The 13,825-nt window shown below is 36.8% G+C and overlaps 2 protein-coding genes across 2 annotated transcripts in view; one reads left to right on the top strand and one right to left on the bottom strand.

Moving 5' to 3' along the window:
• Positions 1–13,825, top strand: part of LOC105383971 (titin homolog) — a 132,642-nt gene that overhangs the window by 31,682 nt on the left and 87,135 nt on the right. The gene's annotated exons all lie outside the window — the stretch shown is intronic.
• Positions 11,315–12,193, bottom strand: LOC119693172. Its single transcript, XM_038115901.2, has one exon. It carries the CDS (start codon positions 12,191–12,193, stop codon positions 11,315–11,317), a length of 879 nt encoding a protein of 292 aa, XP_037971829.2.

Here is a 13,825-nt window from a genome sequence, read left to right as displayed (position 1 = left end):
ATTGAGTTTCGTGATTGCAACAGCTTCATAATTCTGTAAGGAATTCACCGTTGTATGGCAATGGTTTAGGTATGTCAAAACATGACTTTTTCCTAATTTTATATTTTGAAATTTATGTTTAGTGAGATTCAACGATGGGCATACGCTGAATTCCTAGCAGTAGGGATGAAACTATCGAGGTAGAAAAATCATAATTTTTTAAAAAATTTTCTACGTAAGACTGGTACAACAGCGACACCACATCCTTGTTCCGAGCAGCAGTCTCGAAGGAAAGAATAAGCCAGATGATTGCCGACCTCCGATAGGAGATGGTACCCAAAGAAAAAGAAGGGGTTCCGCTCATCTGGCATAATCTTTATTGACCAAAACTAATTTCGCATAACTCGTATGATCTAAACTTTTTTGGCCGAACCATCACTTTGCCAAGACTTATGTGGCATAAGGCTCGTTTCGTCTAAAACTCTTTAGGCACAATCTTTAAACACCTAAGTTTCGTTTGCTCAAATTTATGTTCGTCTATACCTATGTATAATCTTGTTTCTCCTAATGTTATCTTAATAAATAATATATTAAGTATGTAGTAAATGTACAAATTGTGGTATTTTTCTCCTACATCCCGAAAATCACGATATTGTATGATCAAAAAATCGAAAGTTAACGACCAATATAATTATTACAAACCACATGAGATCGAAACCTAAAAATAGGTGCGACGACGAGCAAAGCGAGGAGGAGCGTGTTAGGTGCACATGTTCATCAAAACCAAAGCGGAGCGCAGCGAAGCGGAGCGGAGCGTTTTCCAAACAGCGGAAACAATACAAGGCACCAGTTTGCGCTATGTAGGGAGACGCTCCGTCAAAGCTAAAGCCAAACGAATATTATTACTTTGTATAAACCTATGCCATAGCATTATTAGGCTATTCAAGATTTGGCCATACCATTATTAGGCTAAACAATGTTATGCGAAATAACTTTTTACTAAACGAGATTTATGCCATACGATTTTCGGCGTAACGAGACTTTGACCAAACGTTACTATGCAATACGAGATTAGGCAAAAAAATCTTATGCCAAAAAAGGTAGAACCAAAAAGAAGATATAAATCATTATATCTTCTTTTTCTAAGGATGTGGTGTCGCTGTTGTACCAGTCTTACGTAGAAAAATTTTTGACTTTTCCTTAAGGAATTATTAAGCTTACACCATATTTTCTACCCATTTCTTCTTTTACAACCCCTTTAACACAATAGATATCATAACCTAGCGACGTAAAAAAAAAACATTCCCCAATCCGAATCGCCAGATGATAAAGCAATCATCACAACTACCGCTTTCGATTTGATTATCCGGTGCAATTGAAATTCTGTTGCTTATTTGGAAAGTGGGACGCCCTAATTTGAATTACGTATACAGCGGTAATTGCCAGTCGGAAGCCTCTGCGGTGATAAATGAGAGATAGAACCGGGTATTTCTGTATTTTAGACATCTGTTTATATACGGTTTATCTATCATCTAACTGAATATTGTGTAACTCGGGTTTGTACAGTCGGAGACAAAGAAACCTTTTCCCTCTATGCTCTATTCCATCTTCCATCCTATTCTATTATATTCTACTAGCTGTTCCTTGGAAATTCTGGGATAAAGAGTAGCCTATGTTTTTCTCAGGGTTTAGGTTTAGACCATATGTATACCAAAATTCATTCAAATCCGTTTAGTAGTTTTGGCGTGAAAGAGTAACAGACAGGCTGACAGACAGACACAGTTACTTTCGCATTTATAATATTAGTTAGGATTAGGATTAGTTTGGATGGTGTAAGAATCTGCACCTGTCTTTCTCGAATGGAACTTTTGTGCATATCCCCAAGGTCTAAACTGCCTTCCTAAACTCGGACCAATTTCAACCCTGTGAACATAGCACCTATTCATCGTATGAATGTTCAACTACACTCACGGAAAATGAAATAGTTCCACTCACAAAAAGTCGACACTCGACACCAAACGACTGCATTTTTTTCAAACATCTAATTTAATATTTGAACATAATCTGTTTTATGTTGGTGATATCCTGATGCTGTATTAAATGAACTTCAATGTTGCAGAAGGTGTCATTAAGCTAGCCTTTTCCGTTTAAGAGTCATTTGGTGTTTTTCTCAGTGGAACCTTTTCATTGCCCGTGGTGTATTTAATTACTCTGTAAGATCGAACGTCCGATCGATTGTAATGAAGAGACCGACATTCGGTGGCATGGCCAGTAGAATGCGCCAACTGAAGTGGCAATGGGCCGGACAACCGGGCGTATCTGATGACCCGCAGGGTTACTCTATACTGACGAATAACGAACGAACGGGAGCTGTATCGAGTGGAGACCACAAACAGGCAAACGCAGCGTGGGACGCCCTACTGCCCTCTGGACTGACTACCTTAGGCGTGTAGTCGGTAGTGGTTGGATGAGGAAGGCCAAGGATCGAGTGTTGTGGCGCTCCTTGGGAGAGGCCTATATCCAGCAGTGAATGATTATTGGCTGATGATAATGGGAGCTGTCGTGCAATCGCCACGTTTAATTCAACGAGATAGAGTAGTCGCTCGCGCAGCAGCGCCCGGAAACTTAGTTTTTCATAATATAGAGTGACTTTTCAGTGTAGTAAACGTGCTCTGAAGTGGACTACATATATTGAGTGATATTTTATCAGTGACATGTTGGAAGGGAAGGCTAGGGGTTATAATTTGGCTATAATATTATGTTGGTTTACAAAGGTTAAAACATGTATTTATGAGTATTTCGGATATTTTGCCGACTGGTATGGACTCATTGCTTTAAGTAAACTTTGAAATAAATGAAGGTAAATATTTGCTTCCCATAGAAAGCTCTCACTTGACTTACGCCGAACTACCTTATAATATAATAATATATACCCACCTGTATCTACATACCAGCAAGTGAGGAGTGAAATTCAATATTTACATTTTCAATTTAACGTAGACATTCTTAGTGAACCCTTTCGACCAATAGGTGGCGGGTAACCCTATATTAGACGTTTGGGTCAAGTCCGAACCCCTTATATCATGTGAACGATAGCGCTCGCTCAATATTTCATGCTAGGGCAGTGAGGTAGGCCGGTGCGGTACCATCGTTCCTCGAGAATGTGTTAATTTACCGACTGTAGCAACCGTTTCATCTCTGATACTTATAATAATATGTAGGTTAATACACGTATTTCATACTAAAATTTAAATTATTTAGAATCTGTTTAACAATATCAGGATAATTACTACCTGTGAGATAAAAGGCTGTCTAGGCCGAGTTTTTTGATCCGTAGTCAATTTTAACCATTAGTCAAGTCACTTGTCAAACATGACAGCTGCATACGAATTTTGTTGGATTTTAACTAATGGTAGCCATTTTTGACCAATGGTTGAGTTAACAAGGGATCAAAAAACTGTCCCTAAAACATAATTGCAGTGATGTCTTTTATCCCACAGGTAGTCCAGACATTGTGAAACAGGCCCTCAAGCTATAATCTACAGATTTAAATATAATAAAGCTCGTCATAAATTACATGAATAACAAGAAAAAAAAAAAAAAAAAAACGAAGGTACGACTTGCAAATTTTATTTTCCATTTCGTATTAAATCAACCTTTTTGAACAGTGTTGTCCGGTTGCGTACGATTCCGAAAGCTGAACGCTTATGGGTCGATTACACCTAACGAGTACAGTGGCGAGTCAGTGTCCTCGGCCGCGCACTCGGTCACTTGCTAGCCGTTCATTGAATTTCTAGACGGTCGAATAGCGTAGTGGTTAGTGGCCCTGACTGCTATGCCGAAGGTCCCGGGTTCGATTCCCGGCTGGGGCAGATATTTGCTTAAAGACAGATATTTGTACTCGGGACTTGGGTGTTGTTATTTATTTATATTAAGTATCTATCTATCTATCTATGTATTTGTGTAGATATATCAGCTGTCCGACACCCATAACACAGGTTCTGCCTAGCTTGAGGTCGGATGGCCGTGTGTGAGATGTCCCCACATATTTATTTATTATTTTATTTATTGGTCTAGGATCGGCCGAGGATACTGTCTCACCACTGTAGGTACTCGTTAGGTGTAATCGACCCATTACGTCAAGGAAACCATAGTAGCACAGTTTTACACGCGCATTTACCACGGTACCCGTCCATCGCAGTTTGTTTGATTAGGCACAGCTGTATGAAATAGCTAACCCAAATATTAAACCTATATATCACACGGGCAATGTGCTTTATGATTTATTATGTTTAAGGTTGATAGAGTTTGGAATAGCCTCAGAATAATTGTTAATGGAGCTGTGAAAATGGAGGATTGATAGTGTGGTCGCGGCTTTAGATGTGAATGTGGGGAATATTGTAATTTTTCGTAAACGTTTTTAATCCCTGACGCAACGTCAACAACAGGGTACCTACTATGTATGTTTCTATCGTAGCGTAGCTATTAAAACGGCTAATACCATTTTCGTACACTTAAGTACATTGATTTGTTCGTGAAAACACTGATAAAATGCTTCCCTACTTCTCCTTAGCCTGTTATTGAAGAAGGGTTTATCACCATCTTCCTGACTGCTCAGAAAGCACGGGTGCAAGAGGAGCACACCAAGACGTGACAAAACTGCGTCGCGACAACTCACATCGCGTGGCTTCGAGAGGACACTTTTATCACGTCTTGACGTGAGCGTCTTGAGCCCCGTGCTAGGCCTTCTGGTTGAGTTAATACGTCACTAGGGGATGCTTCTTTTGTGCAACCTTTAAAGAATTCATTCATTACGAATTTCTATTATTGATTCAACTCATTCAAAGGTATTATTAGAAACCATTTGTTCTCTTGTTATTTTGACGTATGGGTCACACGTTCAATTTATTACTAATGGGACAGTCCTACCATTAAGCTATGAAATATGTTTGAAGTTTTAGTGAGTAATGTACTTAGTTCTTAAGCCGTTACTGTGTGCCTTTAAATATTTTCCAATAAGTACCTACCTACTTTTTTAAAAAACTTTATACAGGTTGTTACACTCTCTTCCATCCAAAGGTTGTCTGGTAGAGATTGCTGTAAGCAATAAGGTATTGTATTGTATTGTACAGTAACATGATTACTTGAACGAACCGTTAACGAAATAATAAACCGGATTAAAGTAAGAGTACACCTTTCGGGATTTAGTTTCGATAACTAAGATCTGACTAGGAATGTTATTATCCCTTGTTTTCAAAACTTTTATGTAAAAGATAGGTAGGTACTTTCTCTATTTTATTAATGACTTACAAACATGGCTTTATCACATTCACATTTTGTTAAGCTTATAACATCACTTATTCAAGCCACGCAATGCACAACAAAGTTTATTTTGCTATAATCTCATTGCTGAAAACATGGATTAATTTGATTTGAAACATTTTCATAACCAATAATAATTCATAACATAAATTTCTAGTTTGATCAAACAAACAGAATATTAAAACGTACCTACCTACCTAATAAATTCAATAATAAGATAATTTATTATTCTAAAGTTGTTACCAAAAAGTCTGACTACTCATAGTCTGAATAATTAAGTAATTTTTAGGGTTCCGTAGCTCAAGAAGTGAAACGCAGAACCGTTATAGTACCTATCCCTTTGTTGTACGTCTATCATCAGCCAATAATCATCCACTGCTGGACATAGGCCTCTCCCAAGGAGCGCCACAACACTCGGTCCTCGGCCTTCCTCATCCAACCACTACCCGCCACCCGCCTAAGGTCGTCAGTCCAGCGGGCAGGAGGGCGACCCACTGCTTGTACGTCTAACTGTATGTCATTTCGATTATAAAGATCCTTTATCTCTTCAACGCGTAGAGACATCGAAATTAAGTTTAAACTTTAATTATAATCAAGTCTATTATATAGTCCCCTGAAGGTGTATAAATAATAATTCATACCTACGGAGGATTTCTTATTTATCTAATAACAAATTTTCAAATACTACAAATTTAAATGTGTAGTTAAATACTCTAAGTTATTATTATTTTTTGGTGTGTGGTGCTAAACACCGAATAAATACTTTTTATCTTTATCTTTATCTAAGTACTGGTTACTTAGAGGCACAAACCGCAAAAACTTAGTTTTTCGTGCTAACGTTTTCACAAGAAATACAAAATTTTATTTGTCGGCAAAAATGACATAATCTGCAGATACCTGCAGGTACGGAACCCTTGGCCTGTTTTGTAGCTACACATTACGGGCAGTTGATCAAATGCAATGATATTTTATACGAACTAGATGGAGTGTCAGTGCAAATGAAATGTCTTCACAAATAACACCCCACTTTAATGAGCTCTTATTTTGAATCAGTTCTGTTAGAAGATATGTGACTTTATTCATTGGTACTAGATAATTTATACACAATTTTTAAGTTCGCATACATTTTATTGATGACTCAAAGAATATAGGCTGGATGGTGAAACCAAACCATACCGCGATGTACAAATGGTGACGACACCGCCATCTAGTGACACCTATAGGAAATAGAATCTTTAACTTAAACAGTACAATAGTTTTTATTAGGTTGAACTTAAAACAGTTTTACAGGAAACAAAATGCGACAGTTTATTGCTTTATTTTCGAATGTGGCACACCATCTGGTTCGTATACAGGGTGTTGCAAAAAGGGTATACTAAGCCGAAACCAGCATGTGCAGCATGTTATATCTAAGCCCGAAACTGAAATCAAAATTTCAAAATTCGAAAAAAAATAACATTTCCATGGAAACTTAGTTGGTCACGTGACTTTTTTACTATGGAGAATGAATTATTTTTTTCGCGAATTTTTATATTCTGATTTCAGATTCGGACCAACATCCTATAGGTATATTGTTAATGTAAGCACTACGGGCAGTTCATCAAATCTTACAATACAAACATGATTATTGTCTATGAAGCATATCCCAACTTCCAGCAGCCCCAATCAAGTAACTCCAATAGAGATTAGCTCAGCAAATAAATACTTATGATGAATGGACATAAATGACCGGATAAGACGAACGAATGGTTTAGTGGTTAGTAATAATAATAATAATATATGTGGGGACATCTCACACACGGCCATCCCCCCAAGCTAGGCAGAGCCTGTGTTATGGGTATCGGACAGCTGATATATCTACACAAATCAAAAATCAAAAATCAAAAATATTTATTTAAACACCATAGAATTTAAAAAGTTAGTAGGTACAAACAAATAATTTTAGGAAATTAAATAAAAGGGTGAGAGATTATAAATTATCGAAATTCGGTGGCTTCCACACTAGGCTCAGCCTGTGTCGTGGATGCCAGTGTACCTGGTTACAAATAAAATTATTAACTAAGTAGGTAGGTGGTACTTATAGAACTTTTAAATCTAAATAATGTTAATAGCTTAATAGGTATGCGTTAGGGTAGGTATTTAAATTATTAAAACTAAATATATACTAATCTTAGGAACATTTTTGGTAAACATAATTAGCTAGCAAGACAAAATAAAAACAAAAATTAACATAAATTTAACCATTTTTGGTTATCAAAAACAAACAAAGGAACTTAAGTAGGTAATACATTCTTATTTTATAAAACTTATGGACTGGCTAATAGAATAGGTATTGTTAGGTATGGAGTAGTGAGTATATAATTTAGGTAAAAATATGAATTAATACTTATAATAAGTATAGATAATAAGTATAGATATCAATGATACTAATAAATAAATAGTAATAAACATAGGTACATATAAAATTATAAAATACAATTATAAGTGTCTGAAAGTATAATTATTATTTATTTATAATTAATGATGTATTTAGAAGTATGGTAATATAGTGTAGGAAATCAATCAATTGGGCAGCAATGTTTAGTCTATTATTAAATTATTTTGTTATTAATAGTATATCTTCAGTTTCAAAATAATCAAGATGGAAAAGCCATTTCAAAACTACTTTTTGAGTGGCTTTAGTAGTTAGCTCTTTAATGTTACATGATTTAGCGAGTTTGTTGTAGATATGAGGATGGAGGAACGGTGGAAATCTTTGGGCAAATGTGGTATTGGCAGGCACTGTGTCTATTCTAAATATTCTTTGTTTTAGTAACTGGCTGTAATTACTGGAGTTAAGTGTCTTGCGGTGCTGAAGAAGGACGACTCTAATTATGAATAATTTTCTAATACTCAGAAGGTTGTATTCTTTATATAAGGTAGCGGTTGGATATATTCTAGGTTTTTTGTACATTACTTTTATGATTGATCTCTGAGCTCTTTCTAGGGTAATCATATAGCTTTTGCAGGAACCACCCCAGCAAGATATGCAATAGCTGAGGACCGATTCACACAAAGCTACATACACCAGTCGGATTGTATCTTTGTTTGCACCATTTCGCAGAAGTTTCATAATATTTATGAGTTTTCTGGCCCTAGTGGATAATGCATCAATGTGTTTATTAAAGTTAAGCTTTTCGTCTAAGATTACGCCGAGGTATTTAATTGCGTCTACTCGATGGATGCTATCGCAAAGGCAGGAGTCAGACAGACGATTGCATGTGTGTATTTTTAATGGAATTGTTATTTTAGGCTGTGAGGCAGTCGTCTTGTGGAAACAGATATACTTAGTTTTCGTTGTATTCAAGGTCAGTAAATTTCTAGATAGGTACTTTGCTACACTGGAAAGGCCTTCAACAGCATTTGATTCCGCAGAACTCCAGGAGTTTCCAGAAAATAAGATCGCCGTATCATCGGCATAGCAAACTACTTCGGCATTAAGGGTGGATGGAAGAGAAGAGTGTATATCATTTATGTAAAGAAGAAATAGAATTGGACCCAGTATGCTACCTTGCGGGACTCCATATTTTATCGGCATGAGATCACTACAATTGTTTCCTATTTTTACTAGCTGTTGCCTGTTTGTAAGGTAGCTTCTAAACCAGTCTTGAGTTATGCCTCTGACCCCAATGTTTTCGAGTTTTTGGAAGAGAATAGGAACCGACACTGTATCAAATGCTTTCGCTAGATCTAGGAAGGCACCAATGCAGCAGTCGCCTTTGTCAATTTTGGAAGAAATTGAATTAAGTATTGTATGTACAGCATCCTCTGTGCATTTCCCTTGCCTAAACCCGAACTGAGTAGGTGAGAGAATATTGTTATCCTCGAGAAAATTAACAAGCCTTCTACTGACAACCTTTTCTAGAAGTTTGGAGAGAGTGGCAAGTAAGGAGATAGGTCTGTAGTTACAGTGATTATCTTTATCGCCTCCTTTATGAACAGGTGTAACAGATGCAGTTTTCCACACAGATGGAAACACTCCGTTCAACAGACTGAGATTAAATATATGAGTGATGGGTTCTATGATTGTATATATAATGTGTTTGAGTAAAAGATTTTGTATTCCGTCAATTCCAGGGGCGCTATGATTTTTTAACTGTCGTATTAAATCAATTATTTCAGTCTTATCCGTAGGTTTCATAAAAAAAGAAGAAACTGGAGAAGAATTAGACTTTGACAAGTTGGCAAGATTTGTTTCAGTTTGACCAGTTTCTGTGAGTATTTTATTAGCTAGATTGTTTCCTATTGTTGTGAAATACTTATTACAGTCGTTTAGAGATTCTTTTGGTGTATCTTTATTATTTAATAGAGTAGTTGAAGCATTTGTTTTATTATTAGATATTTCACAGATATTTTTTATTACACCCCATAATTTTTTTGTATCATTCCTGCTGTCAGTAAGAAGTTTGTTTTCATAATCAGATTTAATTTTGTGGAGGAGATTGTTGCAAAAATTTTTATACCTATTGTAAATAAGCCGGGCGTTAGGGTCTTTAGGATGTTTTCTGCATTTCATATGTAATTTGTCTCTATGTCTAGTACACCTTAGTATTCCTGGGGTGATCCATGGCTTTTTTATCTGTTTAGATCGTGAGATATTTACTTCACACGTATGTTTTTCAATTGTAGCATTAAGGTGGGATGTAAACGCCTGAGTAGCTTCCTCGACGTCGTTATTCGGCGTGATGTGGGACCAATCATATTTTTCCAATTCAGCAGCAACAGCTGAGAAGTCTGTTTTACGTTGCTGTGTTGGTGAGTGAGTATTGCTATTTTCACATTTAAGTTTAAGACCAAAGATTGGTATATCGTGATCTGTTACTGAAGTTTTACATACAACAGCTTTCGATTCACACTTGGTTCTAACTAGGATGTGGTCAATACAAGAGTTTTCTCTTGTCGGTATAGTTACAGCTGGAACTAGACCATGTTCTGACGTAAGGCATAAATAATCTGACTTCCGGTTATCATTTGATCCTGCTAAAATATTAATGTTTATATCACCAGCCAATATTAATTCCTTGCTGCTTTTTAACTTATCGAGAAGATTATCTAAGGATGCCATGTATTTTTCTAAATTTATTATAGAAGGTGACCGATATAAGGCAATGATGTGGAAGTTACTTGAGAGTTTAATTAATAGACAGTTTGCATCATTAAATTTCGGTTCGGTGATTGTGGCATTCCATTTTTCTTTAATGTATACTATTAGACCTCCATTTTGGTTGCTAAATGTCTTAGTGTTAAAGTGCAAATAACCTTTTATGTTTTTAATAACAGGATTGTGCCCAAGGCGACATTCAGTTAAAATAATTATATCGAAAGGTGTATCAAGACGGTGAAGTAGAACAAGGAAACTATCAAAATTTTTAGTGTGACTTCTTATATTAAATGTAAGTATTTTAAAATTATAATCATTATTTATAAATTGTTTAAAATTTTCTGCCGAATCTAATGCGTGACAAGGAATAACCAAGGAATTATCAATATCATCAGCTATGTTCATGGTGGCCATTTGTATCGGTTCATTCGTTTATAGATAATGCAAAAATTAGTTTCACGCATAACATTTCGACATTTTGACACTGGGGTATATTGAATGGTCAGACAGCTTACATACATATTTATAGTATAAGATAATAATATATAGTACATAAAAAATATACTGTTGCTTACATAATATAATATAATATATATACTTATAAAATGAGTGATGAGTGAATTAAGGATCGGGTTTGTATATCGAACATAATTACAACTAGGAGCAAAGATCTCACATCTTACTCCATGTTTTTTGCGGCAGATTATTAACAATTCAAAAAGGTTTGACGAGATGTCATAGCAAGCGTTCAATGGTTTTTGGTTAAGAATAGAATGTAGGATAACAATATTAAAATTACAAAATTTACAACATATCATAAACATTTGGAAAAATATAACATTTATTACATGTATTGCCATGAATGATGTAAGATTATTCAGATGGCCCATCTTTTGGGGCTGGCCCAACGAGAGAGTCGAGTTCGTAGTAATTACGGATCGTTTTTGGTTTTTTCTGTTCATCTTTTCGAACGTAGATGACTCCATTTCTGACCCAGTAGAATTTGTATCCGTAACTTTTGGCTCTGATCCTGGTGTCGCGAAAAAGCGTTCGGTTGTGTTTTGTGAGTCTTTCATTGAAGTATACTGTTCGCGGTTTTCCACTTAGTTCTACATCTTTAGTGGTTAAGTTTTTCCGCACTCGAGCAGCCTGTATCAGTTGGTTGCGCTTGGCGCTCCGCAGCAGGCGCACGACGACGGGGCGCGGCTCCGCGTCCGGCTGCGTCGGCCGCGGCCCGACGCGCGAGGCGCCGTCGATGTCGGAGACGGAGAGTTCGACGCCCAGTTTCTGCGCCGACAGTAGAGTGGTGTGGAGTAGGTTTTCGTTGCTCATCTCAGTCAGCCCTGATATTTCTAGTTCGTTACGGAGGTAGAATTGCTCTTGGTTGTTAAGTTGGTCCTGCAGCATAGTTATCGTACCGTTCAACTCAAGCATCTCACTGTCCTGCTTTTTAACTAAGGTAGCGCAGTTGGTTAGTTCTCCGCATTTAGTTTCCAGGTCTAATATTCTCTTTTCCCACGAAGCGACAGACTTCGTAAGGGTCGCCAGCTGATCCGAAACTGAGGTTTTGAAATTATCAAACTTGTCGTTTAGTAGGGCGAAGTGTTTATCCATGTACGCCATTATTCCCGCTGTATCAATTTTACCTGAAGAGGCCTCTTCATTGGAGTTGGGTGATTTGGAGCTGCTTGTGGTTGCTTTAGGCTGTTTGCAGGATGCGCATTTCCATTTGGATTTATTTATGGCTCGCATCTTTTTGTACTCCGGCTCAGTTAAGTCAACGCAAAAGAAGTGTAAGATTACGAGACATGATGCGCATTTCAGAAATTGTTCCGGTGTACACACCTTTGAACACTTAGCACACTCCATTTTCGTCTATTTAAAAACCCGTGGTGCCCTCTATTGCAGAAAAATTGAATCTTCAAGCGGTCGATGACAGAAAGCTTATTAGCGCCCTCTTTTAGAATTTGACAGAACTACGACGTAGAAAGAAGTTTCCAGATTGGCCACCAAGTATGGCTCTGGCTAGTATCGGGATATCGTTATAATTTAAATTTGAAAACAGACGCTGATAAAAGTATATTCTTAATTTGTATCGCTTAGCCACAATGTTGCAATGTTTTGGGTGAATTATGATAGCACACTAATGAATGCAGCTTATTTCACTTTCGACACAGTTCACTTTGTGTTTATATTTTCCGTAAAAGTCAGTTTCATAAAAGTTTTGTATTTTCACTGTTTTGGTCAAAGTACTTACAGTTTTTGTTAGATAACACTTTCCGAGTGGAGTTGGATCACACTGATTACAATAACACTAGAATATTCTACTCATGAGCACTTTTAATAATATTTAAACATTTTTAAATCACGCGCGTAAATATTCGATGTTTACGTTGAAAGCGCCACCTACCGGAATGCATAGATAGATACATACTAAATATAAATATCAACACCCAAGACCCGATAACAAATATCTGTCATCAAACAAATATCTGCCCCAGCCGGGTATTGAACCCGGGACCTTCAGCATAGCAGTCAGGGTCACTAACCACTACGCCATTCGACCGTCAGTAGTGACCCTGAGTGCTATGCCGAAGGTCCCGGATTCAATACCCGGCGGATGCATGTATTTGGTTTAAGATTTAAGATATTTGTACTCGGGTCTTGGGTGTTAATATGTACCTATCTGTGTAGATTCTGATATGTATCAACTATCTGATTTGTCATTTATTGCAATTTACAGGCTCTGCCTAGTTTGTGGTCGGATGGCCGTGTGTCAGATGTGCCCCACATATTATTATTGTATTGTATATTAACTTTAACAAATAGTTTTGGGTATGTGGTATGTAACGCTAGAATGCGACAACGGCAATTTGGAACGGGTAAAATATGGGAGTATAATTTTCCTTTTTAACTGGTATCCCTGAATTAATAAAGCAGAATAAGACGATTCATTCATACCAGTATAGTGCCACAATCTTATCTGTTCCGGTGGTCAAAATGTGTACTAACGAGACGTCATTGTCAAACTTCATTTCATACTCTGTGCGTTATTTGAGTTGTCAATTTCTGCGAAGAGGCTGACGCTATGTTATTTAATTTGTTTTGTGATTTTCTGGGTAAAATAATGCCAAAAGCGCTGAAAAGTGATGCAAGAAAAGTAATACTAGATATATTGGCTTTTATGCAGGAAGAATAACGTATTCAGGCGCCTTTAATTCCGTTTGAAAAATTGGAAGAACGAGTTGCAGCGGCTACAGGTTAGTGTTGCCAAATATGACGAATAATTTTACCCATATACTGACATGTAATTTTATTAATATTTTCCCGAGAGACCCGTAAAGTATATAATCTTAATTTTTCTTTGATTACAGGTGTGATTGA

This window comes from Plutella xylostella, chromosome 28 (assembly GCF_932276165.1).
Source record: "Plutella xylostella chromosome 28, ilPluXylo3.1, whole genome shotgun sequence".
In the NCBI taxonomy this organism is placed as follows: Eukaryota; Metazoa; Arthropoda; class Insecta; order Lepidoptera; family Plutellidae; genus Plutella; species Plutella xylostella.
This window is presented reverse-complemented; position numbering and strand designations above follow the sequence as displayed.

Bases quoted from the DNA above. Each gene is read 5' to 3' on its own strand.
- LOC119693172 (XM_038115901.2), bottom strand. From the start codon at position 12,193: ATGCGAGCCATAAATAAATCCAAATGGAAATGCGCATCCTGCAAACAG.